This window comes from Trachemys scripta, chromosome 3 (genome assembly GCF_013100865.1).
Source record: "Trachemys scripta elegans isolate TJP31775 chromosome 3, CAS_Tse_1.0, whole genome shotgun sequence".
In the NCBI taxonomy this organism is placed as follows: domain Eukaryota; kingdom Metazoa; phylum Chordata; order Testudines; family Emydidae; genus Trachemys; species Trachemys scripta.
This window is the reverse complement of record NC_048300.1, coordinates 97,256,079-97,277,772: the sequence shown is the minus strand read 5'-3', so window position 1 is coordinate 97,277,772 and position 21,694 is coordinate 97,256,079. Positions and strand designations below refer to the sequence as shown.

Genomic DNA, 21,694 nt, shown 5'->3' with positions numbered 1-21,694 from the left:
ATAGCATTATTTTAGACTGGCAAGGCAATATAACAGCAATTTTAAGCAACATTTATTTTTATTCTTACTTTGTTTGTCCAATACGATGCACTCTGCCAATGGCCTGAAGTTCATGTGCAGGATTCAAAATGGGCTCCACTAGCAGAACATGAGTTGCCTCAATTATATTTAATCCATTGGAACCAGTATGAAGGGGTAGCAACAAAATATTGATCTTGGGATCATATTTAAATGCCGAGAGGTTCTCCTAGGAGATAAACACCATATTAGCATTTCAGTGGGAGTTATTCCTGAATAAGGAGTGTAGGATAGGTACAACAATCAGGATCCAGACACCCCAGGGTGAAGAATGAGAAATTGAATCAACTAATTGTATACAATATTATTGTACTACAAAAGTGTGAGTAATGTCTGTTAGGAAAGCTGGTGACTTTCTGGTCATTAATATTACTGAGTGATGTACGTACACTTAGTGTGTAAAGAGTTAGATATGTATGCTGGGAATATGTTCCTAAATCACGGTCAGACTAAGTAATCCCAGTAGAGTAGATAAATAGGTTCGTCACGGACAAAGGAATGTGGACTTGCCAGTCTGCTGGGGTCAAGCTTTATAAGGTAGAGACAGTGAAAATATATTTGCATCTAAGGTAAATAAAGTAAACAAACCAATAGAAAGAGGATGAAGACGACGGCATGGCATCTGCACATCAGTGGGAGAGTACCTCTGTCTGCGGTGTGCACTTCAAAAGAAACATTTCAAAGGTTTACTAGACTATAAGAAGGGCAGAAAATCCCTAAGTTACCCATCACTTAGGGGACAAAGAGATCAGCACCCGCTAATTCTGTGAACAGTGGATCCTCCTGCCCAAAGGGCTGGAGAGGCTGGTAGCCTGATGTGAGAAAGCTGCTTAGGAAAAGATTGTAACTCGCTAATGTTAGTTTTAGTCACTAGAAAGCGTGTTGTTTTGTTTGTAACCATACCTGTCTCTTTTTCTCTGGCTTACATTTATGTTTTTTAATAAACATACTCTTAGTTGTACTATAAACCAGTGCTGTGTATTAAGGTAAAAAGTATGCCTTCAGCTGGGCTATCAGGCTGGTGCGTATGTACACTGTCTCTTTGGAGACAGTGGATTTAGTAATTTCTGTGAATATCTAGTGAGAGGGACTGGACACTACAGAGGCAAATATATTTTCACTGTCTCTACCTTACGTCCTTTGTCCGGGACGAACCTTTGTCTCTGGGTTCACTGAATGTTACCTGCAAGGCAAGGTTTAGATTGGCAGAGGCCTTGGCTACACTTGCGGATTCACAGCAAGTGTAGTCGCGCTGCCAGCGCTGCGAGAGCTCTCTCGCAGTGCTGCAAGTACTCCACCTCTCCGAGGGGAATAGCTTGCGGCACTGCGAGCGAGCGTGCAGCGCTGCAGGCGCTGATTACACTGGCGCTTCACAGCGCTGCACTCGCTGCGCTCAGCGGGGGTGTTTTTTCACACCCCTGAGCGCAGCAAGTGCAGCGCTGTGAATTGCCAGTGTAGCCAAGGCCTGAGTCTCAAAAAAGTTGCTGGAGAGGCAGATAGACTGGTGTGGCAAGGAGGTGACATACTAATTAAGCTCCAGCAAAGCTTTCTCTTGCTGAGGCAGAGGGGTAACACAGTGGCTTACACTTCTTGGTTTCCTGAGAAGAATGTTTGTCTTTTTGTTTTTTAAAAAAAGACAATTTAGTAATTGACAGCCCTGAACACAGAAGTCTTCTTTTATCCAAAGGACAAATGAGCAGCAGCAGTGCAAGCATCCCCCAAAACATCCTGGCCGATCTGTCTCATCCCTTTCATCCACACAATTTTTTTTTAATTATAGTTTATGGCTTATTTTTGTGTTGTTGATAGTGTTTTTTAATTATGATTTCAGAGTTCATTAGCTCAGAAATCAAATGCTCCGCCTTGATCAGTTCTATTATTCTCATTCCATTTTCCCAAAGGAGATGCAAGGTGAAAGGGTCAAATGAATTTCTGCTGATTATTTCCCCACCAACTTCTCCCGCAAAAAATGACTTTCAGCAAAATCAGCTTTCTGTACCTGAAATTTACTAATTCCATTTATCTGAGCAAACACCATGTTGTTATCATATAGAGCTTTTGAAATTATGTCCAAAACATCTTGCCACTAGAAAAACACAATATAAAAGCAAGTCAGTATTACAAATAGCACTGACAACACTAGAACATGAAAATATGGCAGGACTATAATACCTTACCAATAAATAACCCAAGAGACTGCAGTTATAAAAGGAACCTCTTACGATACGCCTTAAATTAACATTAAACAAATTTGTTATTTTGGTGGGTTTTTTCCCTCCAAGAACAACATATTTTAAAAATTGTCTTAATATTAAAGATTCAAAGTGGCAAACAGTTCAGCATTCAAAGTGGGCAAACAGAATCCATAGGAGAGAAAACCAGTGTAAAGAAATAAAGATAAGTTTGAGCAGAAGAGATTTGCAACAATGAAATATAGTTTTAAAATTTATGAAAAATACTTTGACAGTGTCTTTTCTATCTAGTTAAAATACATGTAGAACTGATAATACGTCTGCATATGAATTTTCAATGTTTGCCCTTTGAACATCTGTAAAATGGGGGATAATGATACTGATCTCCCTTGTGAAGTGCTTTGAGATCTACTAAAGAAAAGTGCTATATAAGAGCTAGATGCTATTATACAATACTTTCTATCTATTAACCACGAGTACTATCAACAATGTCCCAATGACATGAAGAATCCTTCACAACTCTCAAAGAATCAAGTGGATATTGAAAACTACTTACATAGTTTAGTAGCTAAACTGAATTTTGGAAACAATTATTGGCATCTAAGAATTTGTAGTACACAAAATAACCTTTAAGGTAGAAACTGTTGATAAATACCGTTGAGAAAACTAAAGATTTAGCCCCTGGATCTTTAAACTGGATTTTCTTCAGAGTCCGAACCACAGCTTCCACTTTGGTGGAGTGACTTCCCTTTGAAAAGGGGAAAGAAAAACACCAGCTTACAGTAGGATGAAGCAAAACTGAAGGAAACAAAACCACACATGCACATTATATACTCATCTTTCTATTAGCATCTCTTAAATATAGTGCGGTCTCTGTCTTATATATCTCAAAAGGGATCAGCAAATATCTCTTACCCTGGTACACATTTTTTTGGATAGGTCTTATAAAATTATACCTTTGGAACTTTGGAAGTACTTACCATAGTTTGCTCTTAGACCGTACTCTTCCCAGAGCAGAGACTATAGGTGAAATTCAGAACTTGCAGCCTGTGAGTGGGAGGAGGGGTAGGCCAAAATGGCTTTAAGCTGCCTTTGTGCCTTCCCAGAAACCTACTGTTCTGGAGTTACAGCGATCTCCACTGTAATTTAGACAGCCCTCTGGATGGCAGTGCTGTCCATAACCTCCACAATGCTTTGTGCTGAAATCCAGTCCCTGACACAACTCTTCCCTTCCCCAGCATATCCACTATGCCTCAGAGGGCTTGCAAGGGGGTCCTTGAAGGATAGCTTATGACGGTCTTGCTTAGTTCCTACACTGAGTGAATTCTTCCCTGGCCGAATTCAGGGCTTTTAGGGTTTATATGACATTTGGCCCTTTTCCCTAGCATCCAAGGGCTGGCTGGAGTTGGAGTGAGAATCTCACCCTCTGTTTTTGTTTGTGTCTTGTACAGCAATGAGTATGCTGTCACTCCAGAAATAAATAATTCTTTAAAAAGGTTGTTTAACATAGGGTTCTAGCTATTGTTTGTTTTATTTATTTTGATTTATGTAACAAGGGGCGTCTTATCCAAAGTTTCTTGGTGCTTTTAACAGACATTTAAAGAACAATCACAACAAAAGACCATTAGAAAACGTAACCAATGAGCAATTAAAATTTTGAGATAAACAGTACTCACAAGTCCCAGCTCTCATTTAACTCTAACAGATAGGCTTTCCCAAATGTTGTAAATGTCAACAGACTCAGGCTATTTTGTAACAAGTGGAGGGGATAGAAATCCAAAGTCCAGGGCCATTATGGAGAGCACCCTGCCAGCAAGTTCCCCCTCACTTAAAGAAGAGATCTCCAGCTTGGGTGCTTTGATTACACTGGTCTACAATTTCTGAGAAGTCGTCTGCTTCAGAAATAAACTTACTATTTATTATGTATTTTGATGTGCTGAATTCAAATAGGACAATTAAAACAACTGATTGGCTACTGTTTCTAAGATATTTAAGTTTTTACATTTTATGTCTATGTATATTGTGTAATAGTAGAGTTTTAATCATAAATTGTAAACCTAGGTCTTTTCATGTGTTTATGGTTGCTTTAAAAATCAGCAAGACAGGTGAAATATTATCATGTAAAGTGTTACATAAACAGAAGGGTTATATAAATAAAATTTATTATGAAACAAAAGGCAAAAAACTATTATGTACATAGTTAGTCCTATTCAGTGTCTACTCGGCGCTTCTTGGCTTGTCTCTTATATTCATTAAATGGAGCATCTCTTGTCACTGTCCAGCAATAGTCTGCAAGCACTGATGGGCTCCATTTGCCCTGATAGCGTTTCTCCATTGTTGCAATGTCCTGGTGAAATCGCTCGCCGTGCTCGTCACTCACTGCTCCGCAGTTCGATGGAAAAAAATCTAGATGAGAGTGCAAAAAATGTATCTTTAGTGACATGTTGCAACCAAGGCTTTTGTATGCCTTGAGGAGGTTTTCCACCAACAACCTGTAGTTGTCTGCCTTGTTGTTTCCGAGAAAATTGATTGCCATTAACTGGAAGGCTTTCCATGCCGTCTTTTCCTTGCCACGCAGTGCATGGTCAAATGCATCATCTCGAAGAAGTTCACGAATTTGAGGACCAACAAAGATACCTTCCTTTATCTTAGCTTCACTTAACCTTGGAAATTTTCCACGGAGGTACCTGAAAGCTGCTTGTGTTTTGTCAATGGCCTTGACAAAGTTCTTCATCAGACCCAGCTTAATGTGTAAGAGTGGTAACAAAATCTTCCTTGATTCAACAAGTGGTGGATGCTGAACACTTTTCCTCCCAGGCTCCAATGACTGTCGGAGTGGCCAATCTTTCTTGATGTAGTGGGAATCTCTTGCACGACTATCCCATTAGCAGAGAAAACAGGAGTACTTTGTGTATCCAGTCAGCAGACCAAGCAAGAGAGCAACAACCTTCAAATCGCCACAAAGCTGCCACTGATGTTGGTCATAGTTTATGCACCTCAAAAGTTGTTTCATGTTGTCATAGGTTTCCTTCATATGGACTGCATGATCAACTGGAATTGATGGCAAAACATTGCCATTATGCAGTAAAACAGCTTTAAGACTCTTCTTCGATGAATCAATGAACAGTCTCCACTCATCTGGATCGTGAACGATGTTGAGGGCTGCCATCAAACCATCGATGTTGTTGCAGGCTACAAGATCACCTTCCATGAAGAAGAATGGGACAAGATCCTTTTGACGGTCACGGAACATGGAAACCCTAACATCACCTGCCAGGAGATTCCACTGCTGTAGTCTGGAGCCCAACAGCTCTGCCTTACTCTTGGGTAGTTCCAAATCCCTGACAAGGACATTCAGTTCACCTTGTGTTATGAGGTGTGGTTCAGAGGAGGAGGATGGGAGAAAATGTGGGTCCTGTGACATTGCTGGTTCAGGACCAGAAGTTTCATCCTCTTCCTCTTCTGACTCAAGTGAGAATGATTCTGGTGCATCAGATACCGGCAGTCCTTCTCCGTGGGGTACTGGGCGTATAGCTGATGGAATGTTTGGATAATGCACAGGCCACTTTTTCTTCTTTGACACACCTTTCCCAACTGGAGGCACCATGCAGAAGTAACAATTGCTGGTATGAGCTGTTGGCTCTCTCCAAATCATTGGCACTGAAAAAGGCATAGATTTCCTTTTCCTGTTCAACCACTGGCGAAGATTTGTTGCACAAGTGTGCAGCATATGTGTGGGGCCCACCTCTTGTTCTGATCTCCAATTTTGCAGCCAAAATAAAGGTGATAGGCTTTCTTAACCATAGTGGTTATACTGCACTTTTGGGATGCAAAAGTCACTTCACCACAAACATAGCAGAAGTTATCTGCACTGTTCACACAAGTACGAGGCATCTCTGCTCACTTTGGCTAAACAGAAATGTGTCCCTTTGCAAAATCAAACACTGACAAATAAGACAGCATGACACTGTATGATTTCTAGAGCTGATATAGGGCAATTTGTTCAGCAGAGTGATGTAAGCTTCGTTATGATTGCATCATTCATGACTTCTAGGAATAACATGATGCAATTCATATCATGTTTGACGCAATACCAGCTTCAGATTGCATCATTCATTGTTTTGCCTAAAAAGCAAGTACTGTCCAAACCCACTCATAGATTTATTCATAGATCCAGTCAAAGATGTATTTTAGTCATTTCTGGTTTAAACTGAGATCCCTTCCCCTTATAACTCACTTATCCTCCGCCATTCTCAAGTCAAGGGTTGTATATACTGACCCAATAGCATATCTTGAAAACTAGAGCCAATCAACAATTTTCAGCATCATTTTCGTTCTCAGTGACCAAAAATTATTAAAGTTTGACTACATTTATTTCAGAAACATTTTGGATGTAGAGCAGTGTTATTGTAATTGCAGAAGTATGGCATAGGGAGAGATCATAGAATATCAGGGTTGGAAAGGACATCCTTCCCTCAGGATGGTCATCTAGTCCAACCCCTGCTCAAAGCAGGACCAATCCCCAGACAGATTTTTGCCCCAGATCCCTAAATGGCCCCCCCCAAGGATTGAACTCACAACACTGGGTATAGCAGGCCAATGCTCAAACCTGGAGTAGAGGGCGGGTCTGGGCTCCCCTCTTTGCCACCCCCCCCCGATTAATCACTGAGACGGAGAGAAAACAGAGACTGTGCAAGGGAGGATAGCTTCTCCTTACCTCCCTCGCTGGCTTATGATGAAAATGGCTCAGTAGGCTGTGACCCCTGCCTCTAGAGAGAGAAGGGCTATGTGGAGGGTCACAGTGAGCCTTTGAGGCTAGCGAAATCTGCCAGGAAACACGGGACCCATGGAGACAAGGACAGAGCTTTGTCACAATACATATGTAACATTTTTACCCTCTATTGTAGGTTACTAAAAATTTGCTCCTCTAACTAGGTCAGCCCTACTTGATTTCATCACATGTGTAATTCACAGGGGTGAAATATATTAAATAGCAATATTTGTAAAACACAGATTCTTAGATCAAAAGCAAAGTATATTATTTTACCATGTGTATTACAAATATATAAGTTACATCTTTATTAACCAAATGGCCATTTTAAATTTGTCACAGTGAGACTTGTAACTGTAAAGTTGAATACTAAAAAACTATTTTTACCTTTAGCTATGCAAACTAAGAACAATCCAGGAAAAAGTACATACTAAGTGTGTACTGTAATGCAAATCCTGTCTACCTACTCTATCTACTTTCCATTCATTCAATCTTATGTACACAAATTACAATGTTCTCAATACAAAAGAGTACACTACTATGTTCTATTTCTTGCTCATTCTTCACTTTGTTCTCTATGCCATTTACTTGTTTGCATATGGGCTCTGTTTGCCTGGCAATCAGAAAATGTATTTCCTTTATTATGAATATGTGTTGCAGTAATTTTACCTAGTGTTTTTTAAAGATATTTTATTGCTTAAAAGTGCTTATACAATTGCACGCTGCAGTTGTCTCAGCCAGGCAAGTATTGTTTTATTTTTGTCTACACCTGTTTTCTGAATGCTGATTTGCACATGGTTGGCTGTGTTATACTGACAGGTCAAATTTAGTGCAGTTTTGCTGCTTGTAGTATTGGTGGGGAAGTGAGTCCACTCCAAGTGAGTGCCTGGAGCAAGCACTGGGCTGCTCAAGCATTCATATGTCACAAATAGCTATGTGAATGCTTGAGAAAATCTGTATAAAAGCTAGAGCTGTCAAGGGTTTCCATATGCAGTGCCAGCTTCTTTGCCACTATTTTCTATAATAATTTCAGTGCTATGTCCTGGGTACAGGAGTGAACAACTCTTGGTGCCAACACCTTTGCTACTGATATGTACCTGGCAGACATCTACAATCCTGTTTCCAGAAGCGTGAGTAGACTGTTCAAAAGATGTATATCTAAAAAAGGGTTGGAGGCTGGGGGGCTGGATGATACCTTTGGCGGCTCTATGGCAACAGCCAGCCAATGGTACCCATCCTTTGTTAGGGGAGCTGAGATTGGTTAATTCTTATAAGTGCTGGGACGGAGTTGCAGGGGGATGGGGTGGTTCCCCAAGTGAAACTAGGCTTTCTTTCTGGTCTCCACACTGCTGCAAGACACAATTTCTCTCTCTCCTTTGTCTTCCGGATTACCATATATTAGCTGCATGCAGAATCTGTTTCTTGTTGCTCTGTATCAAGTTATTGGCTGTCCTAGGGGTTAGGGCAGGGTGCTGTGGGCATCTCTAGACTTGGAAGTGACTGTACGGGCACTTATGATTTCATGGTACAATTAGTTTGTCTTTGAATCAAAGGACTGCAGCTTTGGGTGGTACCTTGTTTGGAAGCATTCCCCAGGGAAGCTGGTGGAGGGGGAAATAAAATAAATAGGGGAGCACAACTGGTATGACCCTACAGAGGTTGGGAGTTGGAGTGATGCCCCTTTTCTGAGAACTGGACGTCAGTGAATCTTCCTAGAAAGGGCTGGATTTGCCTGGAGTTCCAGGTAGTTATGCAAGGTGTTGCCTAAACAGTTAGTAGTTGCCTCATCAGCACAATACTTTGGACTTAATCAGGCTTTGGTATGAGGCAAACTTGGCTGGCCAAGGAAATGTTATGCTGTGGACTAGAGAATGAAAAAAGGGAGGTGGTCTATGACAGTTTTCTCCTCTTTTCACTGCTTCCAGGGACAGGCTGCTTTTAGGAGATATTTTCAGTTAAAGGTTTAATAAAGCTGCACCATGGCGAAAAGATGATACAGTACAGAACTGTTTACGCGCGGATGTCGGGAGTCAAGCCGTCACAACCACGTGTTAACGGACCGTGGGTTAAGAAGGCCATGCTGAAATATCTTAAGATATCTATATATACACATGTATAATTATCTAGGATTATATATATGTATTCACAGCGTCCCAAATATGGCAGGCCTATCTGTTAACGGCGCTTTGTAAGAATATAAACTCAAATGTGTAATCTAATAAAAACATTATTACTACTACACAGGGGTGAAAGTAACTCAGGATACTTACTGGTACGGGGCAAGGGATGCTCTGGCCCCCGGAAGGGGTGGGGCCTTGGGCGGAAGGGGCGGGGTTAGGGGTCAGCATCCCCCAACCAGCCCTTCCATGCCGCCTGGTCCACACCGCCCAGGGCTCCCATGGCAATTTAAAGGGCCCAGGGCTTCGAACGCTGCTGCTGTGGTAGTGGTGTCCAGAGCCCCGGGCCCTTTTAAATCGCCGGCACCATGGCAGCTGCTCCCTTTGCCCACCCATGCCCATCGGCGGCCCAGGGGCAGAGACCTTAAAGCGCTGCAGGGTCCTTTGCCGCGGCAGCACTTTAACGTTGCTGCGTCGTCCCGACCCCCCCCCCCATCGGCGGCCCAGCGCTGCCGTGGCAAAGGACCATCCTTAAAGTGCTTTAAAGCACTTTAAGGATGGTCCTTTGCCACAGCAGCGCTTTAACATTGCTGCCCCTCCCCCCCACCTCCCGGTTGGCGGTAAAGACGTACAACACATTTCCACTCCACACTTCCTGTTGATTTCTAGGTCAGTGAGTTAGTGAACAAATCTGTAGCATACATAGCAAGTTCCTGTACCGCGTGTTAACGAGTCTCACGTGTTAAATAGGTAGCACTGGGAGGCATGGCGCTACAGTGCATTAAGCAGATTTGGGCGTAAATGGGTCTGTACTGTAATTCTTGCCACCATCCATTCACAAGCAGAAAAAGATAATCACTCTGCCATTCAGAACTACTACTTGTACAAGAAATACTTTAAAATGTAGAATTTCTCAAGAGTGTAGACCAATTTAGTTTAGTCAACAGCACCACAGTTAGTTGTACGGTGGAAATAACTAACACAAATAACAGTGGGTAAGGGGGCCATTTTCCCTTTTTGTACAGTGTTTGTGCAGATGTGCTACAGAACTGCTTCATACCATTTCATTTTACAGAAATCACACATTTACGCTACAGAGAGCCTTATAATTAGGAAGCTCTCTCTTCACACACAACATCAAACACTGACAAATGAATTAAAAGCAAATCTACCAAATTCAATCTTTGCAACAGAAAAACTGCCCAAAGAAAATATATTAATTCAATTGAAAGTTCAAAGTGTTTATATACCCAGCTTGAGTAACCATGTGATTTTATTATTGTATTGGTCCTTCTTCATTCCATCCTCATACCTCTCTTTATGTTAACATAATTTGTCATGATGTACAAAATTAGAGTCCTGTAACCACTCAGGCAGTGAGTAACTCACTTGTGTAAGTGTCTGCAGTTTCAAGGCCTTATATAGTCTTCAGGACAGGGACGATATTTTCCAGATTCTTGACTGATCAGCAGCATTAAAAAGGAAGACAAAAACCTTCACCGAACAGTACCACAGAGATTTTTTAAATTACCACCCCAAAATACCTTGAAATTTGGTAATTTTTATACCTAAAAAAAGCAGTTTTTGCTGCTTCATTCATCTCTGTGGTTCCACTCTTTCCACAGCTCCTATTTACTTTCTGCTTTTTGTCAGTTTTTGCAAACTCATTCTCCTGCTGATTTGAGTGTACGGCACATCTGTGACACCTAAAAGGAGTGAACGGAGCAGCAAGAGAATTGAAACTATGGATACAGTACAAAATATCCCAGACCCTTTGCTGCTCCAGTTTTTTTTTAATCATTCTGTTCTAAACAATCAAGTTAAAAGGTACACCATGAACTTGGGGGGAAAAAAAACACGTGTAAACACAACCCCTCCGTAACCCCCACCACACGGAAGAAACCGTGGTTCACATTTTAAGTAAAAATAAATACTAAATGAGGATGATTCTTAGTGCCAAAAATAAGTCAGCATTTTCCCCCAGGAGATGTACCATAGATACTATGTATTCTTGGCTTACAATCTGGACATTTGTTATCCTATTGCCCAGCAACACATCTTGTGTTTGTTTACATTTGAGTTTAACTGGAGTTAAATAATAGCCATTTAACTTGTGTTATCTTACATGTTTGTACATGCTAGTCTGACAAGAGTAATCCATAAATATCTGTATTCTGTTGTGGAATATCCAGACTAGCATATATAAACATGTTAACTATCAATTGACCCGTGTTAAAAAATCCCTAGTGTGAGCATATCACTTGATCAGATGGCAGACTAAGAATAGCTAGCACTTTCCACAAAGAGTGAAAAACTTTCTAGGATCCCCATAATGACCTTCCGTGTATAGAGTGCCACATGTAATTGAGTGCAGCATTACCATTGTGTGGATAATGCTGACTTGACAAAACAGAAGAAAGACACTGACTAGAGAAAGTAATGAGAAATGGGACAATCACAGAGACAAGAGTAAATATAGGACTGGTCCTAAATTTTCACATACAGATCCGTGAGCTATCAACATTTATCATGGTACTTACAGACACTGAACATTTTTTTTGTATTGCCATTCTTTTAAAAAAGGAATAGAGGGGGAACAGCTGCATTTTTTTAAATAAAGCTTGCTTGCTTTTGCAGCACAGGTACTAAAATTGGAATGATGCAAAGAAGATATTAGCATGACTCAATGCAAGGATGACATGCAAATACATGAAGTGTTTCATATTTTAGCTGAACCAAAGGTTATAGGCTTGATGTAGGAATCCTTCAGTGAAATTCTATGGCCTGAATTATGTGGGACATCAGACTGGATCAGGGGGCAGCAACCTTTCAGAAGTGGTGTGCCGAGTCTTCATTTATTCACTCTGATTTAAGGTTTTGCGTGCCAGTAATTTTAACATGTTTAGATGGTCTCTTCCTATAAGTCTATAATATATAACTAAACTATTGTTGTATGTAAAGTAAATAAGGTTTTTAAAATGTTTAAGAAGCTTCATTTAAAATTAAATTAAAATGCAGAGCCCCCCAGACCGGTGGCCAGGACCAGGGCAGTGAGAGTGCCGCTGAAAATCAGCTTGTGTGCCGCCTTCGGCACGTGTGCCGTAGGTTGCCTACCCCTAGACTGGATGATATTGATGGTCCCTTGTGGCCTTAAAATATATGAATCTATGAATGAGACCCCCGTGATACTGCCTTATACTGTTCAAGATGGAATGACATTTACCCTCTCCTTCCAAAACTCCTGGGTAAATACTGAAAATATGGAAAAATATTGTTAAAAAAATCCTACAAACAGAAAACCCAAACACTCCCAAAGAACAATCTACCTACTCCCCCTGGTGCCAAGTCATGCCAATTACTTCCAGCCCTGTATTCACTATTTGATTTAGGCTTAGGGCAGGGATCTCAAACTCAAATCACCATGAGGGCCACATGAGGACTGGTACACTGGCCTGAGGGCTGCATCACCCTAGCCTCGCCTCTTCTCCGCCTCTTCCCCTGAGCGTGCTGCATCCCCGCTCCTCCCTCCTGGAAAGTCCTAAACACTGCCAAACAGCTGTTTTGTGATGGACAGCGCTGGGAGGCAGACAGAGGAGCGGGGATGCGGTGCGCTCGCGGGAGGTAGGTGGGGAGTGGGAAGAGGAGGAAGCTTGGCTGCCGGTGGAGTCAGCGCCTATGCCGGGCTGCAGGAAATAACTCCACGGGCCGCGTGTTTGAGACTGCTGGCTTAGGGTATGCCACACTGAAGGTTAATTTCCAGCTCAGGCAGACATTTGCATGCTAGCTTTTATCAAGGAAGTGTGAAATAGCAGTGTAGTCACAGTGGTGTGGGTGGTGTGATGGGGCAGCTACCCGAATCTATATCCAGGGTCTCTAACAGGATTGTACTCGGGGCAGCTAGCTCATCCTGCTGTCTGTGCCACTGCAGATACCATGATGTTTTTAGTGTGCTAATTCAATCAAAGCTATTGCATGTATGTATACCCGATTTGGGAATTACACCACTAGCTCCAGGGTAGACGTATCTTTAATTTCCTCAGTGAAATCACTGCCAAACGACCAGACTCTCTACCACTGTATTTTAAATCCAGGCTCCTCATCCATGTTTTTTCAACCACCATAAGTTATCAGTTTTGTTTTCTTTTCTTTTTAAACTAGAATTTTACAAAACTACCATTGTAAAACAAAAATGAGTATTTCTGGCCCAGCAGCCTAGGGATCCCAAAACATTACTTAAAATCCAAAAAAATAACTCCTCTCCAAACAAACTCTGTCATCAGGAAGAGACAAAAATGGCAAAGAAGGAACACACCTTAATAGGAAGATTTCTCCAAAAGCCTTCAATACAGCTGCACAAGGACTCAGATGGACAATCTCAAAGAAAAAGTGGTATAGAAAGGAACCCTGGACTCTTGGACAAAGAGCCAGCCAGTTTCAACTGCCTTAACAGGTCACACAGCTCAGTAATTACTCTGATGGTAAGCTCTTCAGGGCAGTGACCGTCTTTTTGTTGTGTGTTTGTGCCTATCACAACGGGATGCAAATCTATGATTAGGGCTTCTAGGCGCTACTGTAATACAAATAATTAATAGGATTTTGGCTCCTAAGTACCTAAATCTCTTTTGAAAGTAAGTCTTAGGTGATGTAACACTGAGCACAGCACCACCTAATAGCTTTAAAAATCTGAGGCTGAGAGCTTTGTACACTCAGTAACCCTGAATCAAACCCACTGACTAATCCGCAAGCAAAGTAGATGGAGGAGGGATGGAGCTGCAGACTCCATCTTTTCACCATGGAGAAAGAAAGCAGCCAGATGCTGGAAACAATGTTAGGAAGGAATTGAAAGGAGAGTTTTACATGAATCCACTCTCGAATTAAATAAACAAACAGCTGAACCACATAATAAGACTGACCCTGCAAATGCTTACTAGCAGGCATAATGCCTACTACTGGGAGTAGTTTCCTCACCTGTATTGACTGCCTACAGTTGATGCGGTATATGTTAATCTTCATTGAGCAATGTTTTAAAAAAAGATAAAGGAAAAAACAACTTCTTATCCTTTAAAACCACTATAGTCTGAACAGCAGCTAATCTTTCATGGCTATCCATAAAGTCCATAAACCTAAATCTGTACCACACACAGAGGTGCGAAAACCAGATTCAGGAACAAAATTCAGATCTCTGGTAAATCAAGATTTAGCTGTTTGGTTACAAACTGGTTAAAAATAAAGATGCAACAAGTTTTCTTAAGAAAGCGCTACTCATCTGAAAAAAAGGCTTCAGAATTCCCTGCCTCCCTTCCTCCCCTTCCCCCCCGCCCCCGCAAAAAAAAATTACGAGAGCTACAGGAGGTAGCTACAAAAAGCCAATCATTCACCCATCTTCCAAGCAGGTTGTCCACAGCCCTTTATATGTTTATGTGTCTGTTTTTACAAGAGATGAGATGTTACGAAAACCCTCATTAAAGCACAATAAAGGCTGTTTCCATTTAGGTTCTGGCCTTCAGATTTTATTTTCACATGAAAGACAACTATTTATCTAGTTTTAAAAAAAATTATAGTTTTGTAACTCATCTCTAACAGACTTCAATCAGACATTTAAAAGCATCCTTCCAAAACATCTGATCTTTGATGCCATCACATGTGGCACGTCTGTTCTTTAAGCGGGTAACTAACATGCATTTTATGTTTAAGAAATATTAAAATGTTTACTTCGTAGTTAGTTTCCAGTTGTCTAAATTTTTGAGAAGAGAATAAAAGTGAGGACCATATTATCAAAAAGGTGCATGTAAATCACACCCAGCTGGAATGGGGAAAAAACCCTACATGCTTATGAACGAACACCACTCGTGAACACATATTTTAGGTTTGCATGCCAAAATCGAGCATGCACACGCTCTGTTGCATACTAAGTGTGCATCTCTAAACAGATGGGCCAAGATACGCTACATATGGCAAATTACCTTCACAGGAATATCATCCTCCTGGTTTGCAGTCTCTGCAGTGAAGACGTAGGATATTTCTTTATGAGAAGTTGTCTGCCTGCAGATGGCACATTTAATCGAACTTCTGCGGGTGCCAACACTGTACTGCTCTATAATAATAGCTATGCACTCATTACAGAAGCAATGTCCACATGTCAGCACTGCCCACTAGATAGGGAAATATAAAAGGAACAACAATACAATATAAAACCGCTTTCTTCTTCTTATATATACACACACACAAGAAAAAATTCAGATATATAATTTGGTTAAATTATTTAAAACATTTCCTTACCTTTATGTAAAATAACACTTTAGATTATTAAAACAGAAGAAATTCTAGAAAAATATTCTTTAATTAGAGTTGGTTGAAAAATTTTGATTTTTGAAGTTTTCCAACAGAAATGGAAATTTTCACAAAATTATCCCACCAACTGTACTATTTATACTGTTTACTATTTGCATATCTCTCAGTATAAAAAGTAAAATTAGACAAGTCAGTTTTACTTTTTTAAAATCATTGCCTAGCCAATTTTTTATTTTTGGATTTAATGCACTGGAACCAGGTTGCAAACATCACAGAAAGAGTATTTGTTAAATAATAACTGTTTGTAAATTTACAGACTATTTCTATTGGCCTTCAGTTTTGTAAAAGCTTTGTTTTTATAAATCCTGTTAAGAGCAAAAGTCACAATCCTTACTCCAAAACTCATGAAACAATGTTTTGATTTTTTGTATATCATTACTAAATTATGTGTAATGGCACCCCTTTATTTAAAGAAAGAAGATTGTGAACTGGAGTTCTCAACCTTTTTTTAGAGTGTGGACTATAAGATAATGGAGTATTCTGTTGTGGACACCTTCCCTTCTACTTATGATTGTGCTGATCACCTCCCTTATCAACTGGTATCATACGACATCCCTATAGCAACTACAAGAGTTCCTTACAGAAGAATATTTTGCAATTAATGGGTTTTTTAGCAACTGGAAACAAGGAGTCAACAACACCATGTGACCAGCCAGCTCTATGTAGACCACTAGGGGTCTAAAGACACCACTTATAGAAATGCAACTTTAAGACATTATACTGTATATAAGAAACATTTCTGAGGGATTGGATAATACAGGGGATTGAAAAGGGGGCATGAAGCTTTCAATCTTAGGTCACTGGTTAAATTCCATTAGCACATTGGTAGGCCAGTGTAGCAAAAGCTACCATTACCCATGCTGTACCTGCACTTAAAGTCACAGGACGACAAATCCCATAAGCTAGCTGCCAAAATAAAATATTTTTCAGTAAATTCACTCCGAAATTCTGGCTTTTCTAGTTCTGAAAAAGAATCTAGATTATTGATATTTATTCTACCAATTATTATTTGTTTCTGAAAAAACAGTTACCTTTTCCGTAACTGGTGTTCTTCGAGATGTGTTGCTCATGTCTATTCCACAACAGGTGTGCGTGCTTGCCATGTGCACTGGTGTTGGAAGTTTTTCCCCTAGCAGTACCCGTAGGGGAGCGCCCCTAGCGACCCCTGGAGTGGCGCCTCCGTGGTGCAGTATAAGGGGTGCTGCGCGCTCCCCCCACCCTCAGTTCCTTCTTGACAGACAACTCCGACAGAGGGGAAGGAGGGTGGGATGTGGAATAGACACGAGCAACACATCTTGAAGAACACCAGTTACAGAAAAGGTTTCTTCGAGTGATTGCTCATGTGTATTCCAGGCTATCTCTGTTCGAGGTGGGTAGGAGTTCACAAACCCGGCATCCTCGTTGGTCTGGAAGACGATTGCATAATGCGAGGTGAACAAGTGAACCAAAGACGATGAGGCAGCCCTGAAAATGTCCTGAATGGGGACATGGGCTAAAAAGGCAGCTGAAGAGGCCTGCGTCCTAGTCGAGTGTGCCCTCACAACAGACGGCGGGGAAATTCCCACCAGGCCATAGCAGGTACGGATGCACAAGGTAATCCAGTTGGAGAGACGCTGAGTGGAGATCGGCCGACCTGTCATACATTTGGCCGAGGTGATGAACAGCTACGAGGACTTCCTGAATGGCTTAGTCCGCTCCAGGTAAAAGAGCCTGTCTCACATCCAGCATGTGGAGGCGGCACTCCTCACTGGACGCGTGGGGTTTGGGGCAGAGGACCGGTAGAAAAATGTCCTGACTCATGTGGTAAGCAGAGACCACCTTCGGGAGGAACAAAGGATGTGGGTGGAGCTGGACCTTATCCTTATGTGGGTGCAGCTGGACCTTATCCTTATGGAATATCGCGTATGGGGGCTCGGAGGTCAGGGCCCTTAGTTCCGAGACCCGCCTATCCGACGTGACCACCACCAGGAACGCTACCTTCCACGAGAGGTGCGACCAGGAGCACGTAGCCAGCGCTTAAACGGGGGGCCCCGTGAGGGGCCTGGGGGCCGAACATACGGGAAGATCCAATCCCTTAAGGAATCGGCGAGTCATAGCATGGGAGAATACTGTGTGGCCCTGCACCCATGGGTGGAAGGCCAATATGGCCACCAAGTGCACCTTGACGGACGAGGGCGCCAGGCCCTGGGCCCTAAGATGAGGAGGTAGTCCAAAATGAGCTGGATCAGGGCAGCCACGGGGGAAACGTCCCATTCATCTGCCCATCAGGAAAACCGAGACCACTTTGCCAAGTAGGCTCGGCGTGTGGAGGGTCGCCTACTTTCCAAGAGGACATGCTGAAACCCTTCCAAGCACGTCCTTTCCTCCCAGCCTAACTATTGAGCAGCCACGCCATGAGGTGGAGTGCTGCTAGGTTGGGGTGGAGGAGGCAGCCCTGGTCCTGGGAGAGCAGGTCCGGGTGGGACGGCCATGGCGGGGCGACCGCCAGGCTCGTGAGGGTCCCGTACCAATGCTCCCTGGGCCACGCCAGGGCAATCAGGAGGACCCGGGCCCTATCCATCATTATCTATCAGTGGGATCGGGGGAAAGGCACAGAGAAGCTGGCCTGACCAGGACAGGAGGAAGGCATTGGAAATAGTGCCCCATCCCAGCCACCCCCGGAGTAGAACCAGGAACAGCAAAAGTTCTGCCGAGTTCCCCACTCTTGGAAAAGTCTGTGCACCATCTCTGGGGGAAGAGATCACTCGTGCTGAGAGGAGAAGTCCCTGCTCAAGCGATCCACCCATGAGTGCCGGTTGTCTGGTAGGTGGAAGGCCTGTAGGCAAATGTCGTGGGCTATACAGAAGTCCCACAGCCTGAGGGCTTCCTGGCAGAGGAACGGGCCCCACTTTGCCTGCTGATGTAAAACATTGAGGCCGTGTTGTCCGTGAGAACCCTGACCTCCCGGCCCTGCAGGTGCAAGGGGAAGGCCAGGCACGCCAGTCAGACCACCCTGAGCTCCTTCACATTTATGTGGAGGGCCATGTCCTGCGCAGACCACAGACCTTGAGTCTGAACGTCCTGTACAGGAGCTCCCCACCCCAGACCCGATGCATCGGACACCAGTTCCATCGATGGGGCCCTGCCTCTGAACGGGACCCCATGAAGCATGTTCCCCGGGAAGGAACCATTGGAGGGAGGCGATCACTGGTTCAAGCACAGTGAGGACTTTGTCCATCCTGTCTCTGGCCTGGGAGAATGCCGAGGCCAATCAGAGCTGGAGGGGCCTCATCCTGAGTCTGGAGTGGCAGGCCACATATATGCACGCCGACATGTGCCCCTAGAGCTGGAGACACTCTCTCACTGGAAACCTTGTGATCATGTCGATGAGCGCTTTCAGGGTCTCAAACCTGTCCGGTGGGAGGGCGGCTCTGTCCAACGTGGCATCCAGGACCATCCCAATAAACTCTACGCATTGTACCAGGACTAATGTGGACTTGGTGTCATTTACCAACAGGCCCAGAGTAGCGCACATGGATAGAAGGAACTCCACATGATCCTGCACCTGCGACCAGGAGCTGCCCTTGACCAGCCAGTCGTCCAGAGAGGGGAAGATCTGGACCCCATGGCACCTGAGATAGGCTGCCACGATCAACATACACTTTGTAAACACCTTGGGGGCAGTAGACAGGTCAAACAGGAGGACTGTAAATTGGTAGTGTTCCTGCCCAACCGTGAAACGGAGGAAGCGTCTGTGCCTCTTGAATATATGAATGTGGAAGTACGCTTCCTGCAGATCGAGGGCGGCGTACCAGTCCCCGGGATCCAGGGAGGGGATGATGGAGCCCAGGGAGTCCATGCAGAACTCGAGCTTTACTACGTACTGGTTCCGGCCTCGCAGATCCAGGATGGAACTTTGGCCTTCGGGATAAGGAAATGGCGGGAGTAGTACCCCTTGTGTTTGAACTCCGCTGGCACCCTTTTCACCACTCCTAGGCCAAGGAGCCACCCTACCTCCTGCTTGAGCAGAGCCTCGTGAGAGGGGTCCCCCAGGAGGGATGGGGGCAGAGGGTGGTTGGGCAGGGTAGAGGTAAACTGGAGGGTGTAACCCCAGGAGATGGTGTTGAGGACCCATCGGTCCGAGGTCAGCCGCGACCATTTCGGGAGGAAAGCACACAACTGGTTGGAGAAGGGAAGCTTTATTGTGGTTGGATCCCTGATGAGAACTGGTAGGGCGCCCCTGGGCATCCTATCAAAACCGCCGTTTCCCTGTCTATTTGCCTTTGGAGGACCCAGGCTGGGGGGCAGACCGAGACTGCCTCTGCGGGCACTTCTTATTGTCCCGTGACTTTTTATAAAGGGGACTCATATTTAGAGTGGGTGGCCTGGGCGGGAGCCTGCTATGGCTTAAACTTGGGTTTAGCTGGAGCCGGAACATAGAGGCTCAAAGTCTGAAGCGTGGTGCGGGAGTCTTTCTGGCCATTCAGTTTTATATCCGTTTGTTCCACAAACAGAGCTTTGTTGTCAAACGGGAGGTCCTGCAAGAAGTCTGCGCCTCACTGGACAGCCCAGAAAGCAGGAGCCCCAATGCCCTTCTTATAGACACTGCGGAGGCCATGGACCGCACGGCTGTGTCCGCTGCATCCAGGGTTGCCCTGGCAGCTGCTGTACCCTCCTCCACCAGTGCATTGAACTCCTTCCTGTCACGCTCTTGGAGGGAGTCCTCGAACTTGGGCAGAGAGCACCACAGATTGAACACATACCAGCCGAGGAGAACCTGATGGTTCACCACCCATAGCTGGAAGCTCGAGGATAAATAAATTTTCTTCCCAAATGAATCCAGCCTCCTTGAATCCTTGAGCAGGGTGGGTGTATAGGTATTCATGCCCTTTGGTGGGCACAAAATACTTGCATTCCGCTCTCTTAGAGATGGGGGCCAATGAGACTGTGGTTTTCCACAGGGCATTTGAAATTTTCGCCACTCCTTCATGGAGAGGCAAGGCCACCATGCCCGGTACCAAGGCAGACAGGACGTTAAAAAGGGAGTCCGATGTCTCCTCCAACTCCTCTGCCTGAAGACTAAGGTTTGATGCCACCCTTTTCAATAGCTCTTGGTGGGCTTTAGAATCCTCCAGCAGGACGGAGGGAGGAGGGGCCGTAATCGCCTCATCAGGGGAGGGTGAGGAGGGAGGCGCGGTACTTTGCATGTCCACCGGCACCGGAGGGTCCCCCAGGCATGGCACCAAGGATGTATGTCCCACTGACTCCTTCCTCGGAGGTCGGGAGAGGGAGGCAGATGGCCGTTCTGATGCTCCGGCCACCGAGCGAGCCCCCACCGAGGGCTGCGTCGAGGGCCACAGTGCCCACTGGGCAGGCCATGGGGGCCCGGTACCACTGCACCTGCTGTGGCACTGGTGGAGCAGGCTGTTCAGCCTGGCTGGCCTGACCCATCGATGGATGGCTACAAAGGGAGGCTGACGTACGACCTGCCGCTGTCCCTGGAACGGGAAGAGCAGTGGTGCTGGGACCAGTTCCGACCCCGAGACCACGACTCTGACGTGGAGGAATGATACTGCCGGTAGCAGCTGCTCTGTGATTGGTTCTGGCGGGCGGATGCAGGACGGTGAATCGCCGGCGATTGACGCTCAGGGCTGCAGGAGCAGTGCTGTAGCGGGGTCCTGGAGCGAGACGACGAATGGGAACGGCCTCGACGTTTTTGTGTCGCAACCGGCTACGATAGCCCCTCTGAGACAAGGACCTTCGGCTACGTCTGCCTCGGTCACGTCTGCCTCGGTCCTCAATGCGGAGCGGTGCCGAGAATTTCTGTCAGTCGGAATGCAGCCAGACAACCTGGTGGGAGTCGATGGCAACCGTTCTGTGGACTATGCACAGAATAGTTGCTGAGCGGCAAAGTTGGGAACGTTCCCTCGACTGAGACCGGTACCGAGTCGGGGGGCAACTGCGGAGATCCCAGTGGCAGCTTACCTCTGGACTTCAGGGCCAACATTGGCGGCGCTCCTGGTACCGGCATGGACATCACGTCCTGGGCCGCCTACAGGGCCTCTGGCGTGGAGGGCATCCGGACATCTGGGGAAGCGTGTCCGAATGGGAGGGGCTACCCTGCTCGACTTGAGTCGGAGGCCTAGAGGTCAATGGGGATTGAGGACTGCCCAACATGGGTCTAGTCTCTGCCCCAGATTTACTCC

General features: G+C 44.6%; 1 protein-coding gene and 1 non-coding gene across 5 annotated transcripts in view; one reads left to right on the top strand and one right to left on the bottom strand.

Annotated features, from left to right (window-relative positions):
- Nucleotides 1-21,694, bottom strand: part of SHPRH (SNF2 histone linker PHD RING helicase) — a 145,612-nt gene that overhangs the window by 13,621 nt on the left and 110,297 nt on the right. For all 4 annotated transcript variants that reach the window (XM_034765472.1, XM_034765471.1, XM_034765474.1 and 1 more), the window contains 4 exons: nt 15,122-15,310; nt 2,926-3,018; nt 2,078-2,164; nt 69-247 (listed from right to left, as the gene is read on the bottom strand). In XM_034765472.1, coding sequence (XP_034621363.1) covers nt 69-247; nt 2,078-2,164; nt 2,926-3,018; nt 15,122-15,310 — 548 coding nt within the window. The remainder of the gene's footprint in view (nt 1-68; nt 248-2,077; nt 2,165-2,925; nt 3,019-15,121; nt 15,311-21,694) is intronic.
- On the top strand, nt 11,784-11,887 carry LOC117875680. Its single transcript, XR_004645319.1, has one exon. It is a non-coding gene; the product is annotated as a U6 spliceosomal RNA (small nuclear RNA).